General features: G+C 45.2%; 1 protein-coding gene across 1 annotated transcript in view; it reads right to left on the bottom strand.

The window, feature by feature from the left end:
- PDZD2 (PDZ domain containing 2) overlaps positions 1-10,504 on the bottom strand; it is a 304,746-nt gene that overhangs the window by 81,860 nt on the left and 212,382 nt on the right. The window contains exon 5 of the mRNA XM_004385222.3: positions 8,115-8,270. Coding sequence (XP_004385279.1) covers positions 8,115-8,270 — 156 coding nt within the window. The remainder of the gene's footprint in view (positions 1-8,114; positions 8,271-10,504) is intronic.

Here is a 10,504-nt window from a genome sequence, read left to right as displayed (position 1 = left end):
TCATCTATGCAATCTTCCAGTGCTCATGAAGTCTTCACATGAGGTCGGTCTTTTTCCAGCACTGAATGCCCATTTGTCTAACTCATCTATGCAATGTCAAAGGTAGTTTCATCATTTGCCTAAAAAACCAACACAATAACTGGAATTGAAACTAAGTGGGCACATCCTGTTTCTCTTCAGAAAGTAAGAATCTGGCTGAGTGCATCAGCATAATCTCCACTTACAGTCGCAAAAGACACAAACATACATCTCAAGGATTTCTGCCGCCTAAAAGACATAGCGAAGTTCATGAACAAAGTTGAGTCACATTATCCAGTCTTTTTCTCTGTGCAATTGCCATCGTTTTGGCTACAGCTAAAGATTATAATTTCTGCACTGCCACTTTCCTTCAAGTCTTAATATAATTTGCTTTCCATTTCAGCATGTGGCTTGCAGATTCAAATTCACAAAGGATGTGTAAAACTAAATTTAAAAAATAGGCATATTTATAAGAGGGAAATGTGTAACAGGGGACAGGGTTGAAAGGCACACTTGGATACTGTGATGAAATATGCAAAAACAGGAAGTAACTTACCTGAAGAAATAAATTCAATACTTTAATTTCCAGTATGACTGTCATAAAAGAAATTAACTTGAGGGCAAGGAAACTTTATTACATGCTCTAGTAGTCCATATTTTATTTTCACTGACATCTGAAGGAATTTTTCAAACCAGAAAGGCAATAATAAAGCTGACTTCATGTTAAGGGGATTTCTTTAGATGAACTTAATGACAATGCTGTTATGTCAGACTTTTTAGATTGTGCAGCGATCAAGCAGACCCCTGGGTGGCGTAAATGGTTTCCTCTTGGCTACTAATCTAAAGGCTGGCAGTTCAAACCCACCCAATGGCACCACGGAAGAAAGGCCTGGCAACATGCTTCCATAAAGATTACAGTCAAGAAAACCCTATGGAGGAATTCTATTATGTAACACACGGGTCACCATGAGTCACAATCATCTTAATGGGTTAGCCACCAAGCACTCCCAACATATATATATATATAATAAACAGATGTGACCATGCTAATGTATACATAGACTATAAAACACAAAGTAATCTAAAATGCGATAAAATATACACAAGTTCTAACAATTTCCTCCCACACCCTGAGAGACCTGCTTGCTCCCCAACCCCTCCCTGGTGTGCACATCCACTCTGGAGATCTCTGTGCTATGTGGCTACGGTATACAATATTTGCTTTTCCATGCAAATCACATGAGTTGCTTGGTTCCTTGAAAACTGTAAACTGCTTGGATGAAAATGCAGCACAGAGCCAGGTAGCAAATTGGAACAGGCCCCTGAAAACGTGCCACCAGAGTAAGTCTAATTCAAATTTCAGCAGTTTTCTAGACAATGCATCCAAGCTAAATAATTATTCTTATCTTCTTCCCCCACCCCCATCTCTTTAAATAATTGCTTCATCTCCTTAAAAATGAAGCCAAACCAAACAAAAACCACCCCCAATTTAAAAACTTGTTTTCTTAGACCAGCACTAATTGCAGCTTTCCCTGTCTTATTCTGCCCTGCCAATTCTACATCCTGCCTTGCGTTTTCATGCCACCTCTTATCTACGTCCAGTGCCAACTGAAGTGTTGCTTAAGGGACATCTGAGTGAACTGAGACCTACTTGGGAAGCGTAGGAGTGAGGGGAAGGAGAGGGCAGCTCACAGTTTGGGACAGTGGAGAGAAAAGTGTAAAAGGCAGGGAATTGTGGATCAGGGAGTGTTGCTGGCTGCTTTGGGCTGGGTCAGGAGAGAATACAGTGTCTGCACTGACATCATCAGTCTATGTACCAGACACCAGCGTTTGGGAAGGCGACGGGAACCATGGTGTGCAAGCAAGCCTGTGCCGTGAGGGAACAGCAAACACCTAGCCTCGCCCGCTGGCCCTAAACTGCTGAAAGGAGGCGGGCAGCTGAGGGCTTGAAACCTCCCCTTATCCCAAAGCCATGCAGAGACAGTCCTCTGGGCTTCACCCAGCTCCCAGCCATGAGACTCTTAGGAGCCCTGCCACCTTGCTTCACATCATGGAAACCACCATCTGGCAAACAAAGGGTGTGTTCGGAACCTGCTTTCTACAGTGTCTACCAGCTTCCAAGGTTTGCTTCTTAAATCTGGGTGAGCGCCAGCATCACCTGCTGTGATGGTTAATATTATGTGTCAACTTGGCTAGGCTATGATTCTCAGTGGCTTGGCCGACACTGGACTGGTTGATGTGATGTTAGGTGACGTTATACGATGCCATGATGTGATCAATCAGTTAAAAGGGAAGTTTCCTTGGGGGTATGGTCTGCCTCCAGAATACAACCAGATGTTCTGGCAAAGCTCACTTTCACTCTCTCTCTCGACCCTGCACTCTTCTTGGATTTGCCAGCCCCCCATAATCCCACGTGGTCCCCCACAATACCGTGAGCCAGCAGAGGTCTCCAGCCTGCTGCTGCCTGACCTATGGATTCGGGACTTGCCATTCCCAAAAACTGCATGAGTCATTTCCTTAAAGTGATTCAGTCTCTCTCTCTCTCTCTCTCACCAGGCCTTTATTCCAAGCTGCCTCCAGGTGGACTTGAACTTCCAACCTTTTAGTTCGTGGCAGAGTTCATTAACCATTTGCACCACCAAAACCAGAAAAACCAAACCCATCGCCAGCGAGTCAATTCTGACTCATAGCGACTCTAAAGGACAGAGTAGAACTGCCCCACAGGATTTCCAAGGAGCAGCTGGTGGATTTGAACTGCCAGCCTTTTGGTTAGCAGCCGAGCTCTTAAACACTGTGCCACCAGGGCTCCAGGGAAAGAAAATACAGGGTGGATTACATGCTGGGGCCCAAGCATAAAAGATGTGTGTATCTGGGAAGACTTCTCAGAAGAAGAGAGTCTTGAGGTCAGGTAAGTGGAAGCATGGAGAGAAGAAAAGATGTTCCTAACCCAGGGGGCAGAGCATAGAGGTCTATAAGCCGTCACTGAGATTATCCTGGGCCCAGAGGGATGCTGAGGCAACAAGGCTCCCCAACACAGTCCACCGCCATCTACACAAGTAGCCTGAGCTCTCCAGGCTTAACACCCTACCCTCATGGCTTTAGGGAACGAACCTTCACTCACCTTACAAATCCTCAGGGAGCAAGCGTTGGTGTCTCTCTGTGTTTGAAGTTTTACTCTGTAAAGATCTGATTTCAAGCTAGACACTGGGATTTTTCCATTTTAAAAACAATCATACCTTTACACCCTTGGTGCTTGCTCACTGTTCTTTGCATTAGGCTCTAAGTTCAATTGACCAGAAAAATTTAGCTCAGGCCCCAACAAGAAACAGTTTCTAATCCAGGGCAACTTGAAGCAACAACCAGAAATGATACTTTCAGATGCTGCAGTAAAAAACTAAAAAAAAAAACAAACCCACTGCCATCGAGTCGATTGCTACTGAGAGCGACCATATAGGACAGAGTGGATCTGCCCCACAGAGTTTCCAAGGCTGTTATCTTTATGGAAGCAGACTGCCACATCTTTCTCCCATGGAGCAGCTGGTGGGTTCAATCGCCAACCTTTCGGTTAGCATCTGAGCACTTTAACCATGGTGCCACCAGGTCTGCAGTAAAAGCTGCTAGTAAGAAAAAAAGATGCTGTCATAAGCAGGCACCTTCTGAAACATTTAGAGCCATGCTTCATCAATTACTCAATTCCAATAAAACACAAGAGGTCTTCTCCTTTCCACAAAAGGATCAATAGCTTACTCCAAGGATACTTATTTTTTCTCCTGAAAAAATCTCAGTTTTTTTTTCCCCCACAAGACTGTGATTGGGGTTCTTACACCAACAAATAAATAATCAAACATCGATCTCAGACTTACAGAATTATAAGGTCCAGCTTTGCTCTTCTTTCTTTGGGAGAGGCGAGGTCCTTTAACCATTCCTTCTCAAACCCAAATCACCCAGAAGTTTTCCAAGATTGCCCCAAACTGGTGATTTCAAAAATGTTAGAACTGACTCCCTTGATGCCAAAGGAAGCCAGATACAGGTCTCCTGATTGATGTGCTAAACAAACTCTTCCCGGCCAAGCTTCAACAATTGCAGATTTGGCAAAGACAACCATTACTTCCGTTTTTATTTTTTTGGTCTTTGTTAAAAATATACAAACAGGGACAGGCCCCAAATCCCTGAGAAGGTATCTCCCCTTTCATGCCCTGTTACACTGAAACTCTTCCTTCTCTCTTCATTTGCGAGTCACTGTCGTTGAAGGCCAGAACGTGGACTTTTGAATTTTTTCTTCCTGAAAAATCTTATTTTTAGGATGAACTGTAATTGTTTACACTTGAGAAAACCCCAAAACCAAACCTGTTGCTATTCAGTCTATTCCAATTCATGGCAACCCCATGTGTTACAGAGTAGAACTGCTCCATAGGGCTTTCTTGGCTATGATCTCTACGCAAGCAGATTGCCAGGCCTTTCTTCTGTGGTGCCACTGGGTGGGTTCAAATGGCCAGTCTTGAGGTTAGTAGACAAGTGCAAATTGTTCGTGCCCACCAGAGACCTTATACTTGAGAAAGACACTCACTTTCTTTGAATAGCCAATAACAACAATACACGCACCACTCAGCTGATTGCATGGACTCTTAAACTGTAGTCTCAGTCAGAATCACCTGGAGGGCTTCTTAAGACACAGATTGTTGGGTACCACCCCTGAGTTTCTGATTCCTAGGTCTAGGTGGTGCCAGAGGATTTGCATTTCTAACAAGTTCCTAGGTGATGCTGATGTTGCTGGTCTGGGGACCACACTTTGAGAACCATTGCTCTATAGATAGCTTCATGAGCAAGACATATGTACTGAGTATGGTCTGAATGTGGGGATGCTGCAGGACTGGGCAATGTTTTGTTCTGTTACACATAAGGTCACTATGACTCGGAGCCCGCTCCATGGCAACAAATAACAACGATAACGTGTCTTGAATGCAAGGTACTTTATTGGCTTCTGGGGGCTCAAAGGAAACCCTGGTGGTGTAGTGGTTAAATGCTACGGCTGCTAACCAAAAGGTAAGCAGTACAAATCTACCAGGAGCTCCTTGGAAACTCTACGGGGTAATTCTACTCTGTCCTATAGGGTCACTATGACTCGGAATTGACTTGACGGCAACGGGTTTGGTTTTTTTTTTTTGGTTAGGGGGCTCAAAGAGGTATACCTGACTTCAAAAGCTTCAACACTTTATGTATTTTCTTTTCTTCCCCAATGAGATAAGCAGCAACCAATCTACAGAAAATAGCAGATGCTAAATGCCAGGGGGAGCAATGCTTAGTGAGTCTGACAGACAGAGATGGTTGCAGATACTTCAAGTAGAAGAAAGCTTCACAGATAACTTAGGACTTCACCTAGACTTTGAGAGGAAGGTAAAAAAACCTGTGGCCTTCAAGTCAACTCCAACTTATGGTGATTCCCTGTGTGACAGAGTAGAACAGTGTTCCGTTGGGTTTTCAATGGCTGATTTTTGGAAGTAGATCACCAGGCCTTTCTCCTAAGGCACCTCTGGGTGAACTGGAACTTTCAACCTTTTGGTTAGCCACCAAGCACATTAACCATCTGCACCAACCAGGGATTCCGGGAGGAAGGTAGTGCTTAGATAATCAGAGAGGAGGTGTAGGCATCCCACACGTGGAATGCCCCAAGCACAGCCATCTCTCTGGTGCTTTCAACTACTACACTCCTTCCCATGGGGATTATGGCATCCGCAGGGGAATTATAGCTCACCATCCTCCGCAGGCTTAAGCTCTCGGCTGCTTTGCCCCAATTTCGTTCCATATGTGTGAAACCTGAGGTTGAACAGGATCCCTCCCCTCTGGCCACAGGACCAGAAAAGAAATGCTCTTCCTCATCCTCCAATAAGTGGCTAGGCCAGATCTCGCAATGCTGCAATGCCACAGAGTGCTGACACCCTAATGGTGGGGAGAGGGCAGGGGGTCAATCCATGTGAAGAGCAGACTGGGAAGGGTCAGGGGAGGGCACAGGTTGGATGCTAGAGGAGTGAGGGAGGAGAGTCAGAGGCTCAGTGACTCAAAACTGGGCCTCAGGGACGTCAGAGAACCACGTGCGCTTCAAGGGCAGGATAAGAAGTGCTCAAGGAATGAGAGGACATCACAGGAGAACCCTTCCCTCCCATCCTTCAGCCCTCATCATATTCCAGGCATTATACCATGTCCTAGGGATAGACAGATGCTTAAGGCATCACGGTCCCTGCCCTTGAAATGCTTACATCTAATGAAGAAGACAGAATAAATAAATTATGTAAAAAGATAAAATTATGAAAACTAGGTGGTGAGTGCGATCACAGAAATATACACACAGAGCTCTGCAAGCGCAGAGCACAGACCATGTAACTCTGGGGGTTCAGGGAAAGGTTCATTGGTAGGAGAGGGGTGATGTTTGGGCTGGGCTGACAAGGATCTTGCCCAGTAAAGAAGGAGAGAGGGTGTATGAGGTAGAAGAAACAGCAGACGCAAAGGCACAAAGCAATGAATGGTCCCAGTGGATGTTTGTGTGCAGCAGAGCTCAGAGTGCTAGGAGGGGAGAGAGTATGTGTGTGTGTATATGGGGGGGGACTGTTAGGAGCAAAGTGTGTGTGTGTGAGCAGGGGGAGGCTGTTAGGAGAAGAGTGTGTGTGTGTAGGGGGGCTGTTAGGAGCAGAGTGGGGGGTGCTGATAGGAGCAGCATGTGTGTATGGGGGCTGTTAGGAGCACTGTGTGTGTAGGGGGGCTGATAGGAGCAGAGTACTTGTGGGGGAGGCTTTTAGGGGCAGAGTGTGTGTATAGGGAGAGCTGATAGGAGCAGAGTGAGTGTGTGTGCAGGGGGGCTGACAGGAGCAGGGTGTCGGGGGGCTGTTAGAAGCACTGTGTGTGTGTGTGTGTGTGTGTGTGTGTGTGTCTGTGTGTGTGTCTGTGTGTGTGTCTGTGTGTCTGTGTGTCTGTGTGTCTGTGTGTGTCTGTGTGTAGGGCTGCTGGGAGCATATTCTAAGAGAGAAGGCAGCCCAGGTTAAAACTAAAACCTGGTTAAGGACTTGAGATTTTAACTTTAGAATGATTGAGAGCCACTTACTGATTTTCAACAGCGAAGTGACACGGCCCAATTTTCATTTAAAATATTATTGTCCTTGCAGAGCAGAAGATGAACTGGAGAAGATACTCAAGGAAGAAAGGCCAATGAGGTAGACCAGGACCACAGCCATAATAGGGAAGGGGGTGGGAGGGGCTAAACTTAGATATTTCTGAGACCAAACTGGCAGTCCTTAATGTTGGACGTGGTGGTGGCGGCAGTGGTCAGACAGCCCCGTCACTAAAGCCAGACTCACTGAAACGGATGGAAGTTAATGCAAATGCCTGGAATTTCACCATTCCTCCTCTTTTCCTTCCTCCACTCCTCAAACTTGATATGTACCGTATGGTTTTATTCTGAGCATGGACAGAGCTTATTGAAAAGAAAGTCTCGTCACTGTTTATTGTAAAGTAAATAATGAAAAACAAATAGTAAAGGTACTCATGGCAGATCCTTAGTATTTGCGGTACGTTTGCTCAGCCTAAGTGCTTAGAGCCCACCATTACTTACAGGTGTAGCAACAGTCAATGGCGGAGTGGAATTTGGCAGCAGGTTTAATCACTGCTGTCTGTGAAATAAAAAGCTTTCAAGGTTTAGCTGATTCAAAGGCAATACCAGGTGTCTTTAATTTAACTGGTTCATCAATTTTAAAAAATTACAACTTAAAGAGTTCTGGACTGTGAATGTATAACCAGAATGTATCACCTACTATTCTCCCTCCCTCTCTTCCTCTTTCTTTCTTTCATTTCCCCAGTAGATCAGCTCTTTTATAAGTCACAGCAGGGCAGACCCTGCGTGGACTGTGAAGTCTAGAAAATATCTTGTACTGGCTGCCCCTCTTCTGCCTCCAGATACAGCAGCACTGGACCAGGCCTGGTTCTCCCGGGGCCCTCGCCTTCTAGATGCCATCCCGTCCTCATCTCTATCATACCATCTTAAGCATTTCTCCTCTGATTCTGGCACCCATGTCTTCAGGACAGCCTGGGAGGCCCAGAGGCACACTTACTGCTCCCTGGACAGAAGACGAGCCAGTTCCTTCATCCTCTTCCCCCTCTGGCTCCTGGTCTTCATTATCGGTCCAACAGGACACATCTTCCACAGAGCTGGTCAGATCTGGCAAACTCTTCGACGTTAACTTGAGGAGGTCCTCTGCAGAGCTCTCCTATGGGGACACAATTAAAGGCCCATGAATTATCCCAGGGCACCACACAGTTCTGGCTGAGGAAAGGGTCAAGGTTGAGGGAGAGTCATCCCATCCACAGACTACGTGAAAATAAGCGTTCTGCATTTCCAGGCTTGCAAGGCTGCCTCAAATGCCACGGGTATGGACTCAATTTAAACCCAGACCATTTGTTTTTCCTTGAAGAAGCTGTGTTTCTTAGATCAATGCTTTCATGGATAACACCAGCTCCCTGAACATTAAACTCTTCCTTGCCCTCCCCCCTCTTACTTTCAGGATACAGTCCAAACCCCTTTGCTGTGGGCCAGCATTTTGGATATCTGGCCTCTGCCAAGCTCTCCAAGCTCGTCTTCTTCCATTCTCCCTTCCACCCCACACCTTCCACTCAAACGATACTGACCTCCAAACACACAAGGCTTCCTGTGCCCCACTGCCTTTTCTACCAGCAGTACCCTCTGCCTAGTCCAGGTGCCGCTAATTCTGACTCAAGGTGACCCCATGTGTGTTAGAGCAAGTGCTCCACAGGACTTTCAATGGCTGATTTTCTGGGAAGTAGACTGCCAAGACTTTCTTCCGAGATGCCCCTGGGTGGACTCAAACTTACAACCTTTTGGTTAGCAGCCAAGTGCGTTAAAAGTTTATATCACCCTGGCACTCACCTTTGCCTAAGCCACTCTTCTTCCATGACTAGGACCTATTTGCCTGGGCAAAGCGTGAGCTCCTTTTCCTTTTCCAAGACTTCCTGAATCACCTTAGAAGGTATTCTCCTTGTCCCTCCTTTCTTTTCTATTTCATTTTTTCCCAAGGCAGACTATATCTAACTTTGTCTATTTCCCTTACTTGTCTGGGAGTTCATCAAACTTAACACCATTCTACTCCTCTCTTATTTCTAGGCCTAGCACAGAGCTCAACTATTCATTCTACTTCCTATCCGACATTGCTCATCTCACTAGCATATGTTCATTGGAAAGAGATGACATTGTAGGTATAGAGAAATCCAACTGATTTTTGTATGTTTATCTTGTATCCTGATACTTTGCTGAAATCTTCTATTAGTTCCAGTGGTTTTCTTGTGGATTCTTTGGGGCTTTTCGTGTATAAGATCATATCATCCGCAAATAGAGATACTTTGACTTCTTCCCTACCAATCTGGATGCCCGCCCTTTCTTTTTCTAGCCTAATTGCTCTGGCTAGGATCTCCAGCACAATGTTGAATAAGAGCAGTGATAAAGGGCATCCTTGTCTAGTTCCAGTTCTCAGGGGGAATGCTTTCAAACTCTCTCCATTTAGGATGATGTTGGCTGTTGGCTTTGTATAAATGCCCTTAATCATGTTAAGGAATTTCCCTTCTATTCCTATTTTGTTGAGAGTTTTTATCATGAATGGGTGTTGGACTTTGTCAGATGCCTTTTCTGCATCGACTGATAAGATCATGTGGTTCTTGTCTTTTCTTAATGTGATGAATTATATTGATTGTTTTTCTAATGTTGAACCATCCCTGCATACCTGGTATAAATCCCACTTGATCATGGTGAATTATTTTTTTGGTATGTTGCTGAGGAAAGAGATGAGATTTGTTTATTGAATCAAAATGCTAAAGTGGAGACTGATAATGTCTTTTCAGTGAAAGCAGCCCTTAAACAAGTTTTAAAGGTCAACAAAAATACAAGGAATCAGATTCCATTCAGATTAGACTCTAAAGGGAGCTTCATCAATATAACTCGTTGTTCCACGCACAGGTAAGTCAGTGCGGCTTGTGGGATGCAGGTGAGATCATCAAGGCCATGTGACAACCCCAGTGGCAGATGAGGAACACACAAGCGAGCTGGCAGCTCTCTTGAGAAAGGCCACAGCACATCAGGCTAGGGAGCAGGGAAGGTGCCAGGGCTACAGGGCTGCCTTGAGGACAGAAAAAAGAGAAATGTCTCCTTTCCGCATTCTTCCCTACTTGTCATTTCTACAAGGAAGAAAACACGTGGAAAGCTTTCATCACCGCATTCCTTTTAGGGTTGACAGAGAAGAGAACAAAAAAAATACCCATTTGAAACAACGTAAGGAGCTTGGTGGCACAGTGGTTAAGCACTTGGCTGTTAACCAAAATGTTGGTGGTTTGAACCCATCAGCTACTCTCTGGAAGAAAAATATGGCAGTCTGCTTCTATAAAGATTACTGCCTTGGAAACCCTATGGGGCAGTTCTACTCTGTCCTATAGGGTC

Source organism: Trichechus manatus, unplaced genomic scaffold, assembly GCF_000243295.1.
Source record: "Trichechus manatus latirostris isolate Lorelei unplaced genomic scaffold, TriManLat1.0 scaffold00135, whole genome shotgun sequence".
Classification (NCBI taxonomy): domain Eukaryota; kingdom Metazoa; phylum Chordata; class Mammalia; order Sirenia; family Trichechidae; genus Trichechus; species Trichechus manatus.
Note: the sequence above shows the minus strand (reverse complement) of the source record. Positions and strands in the feature narration are given on the sequence as shown.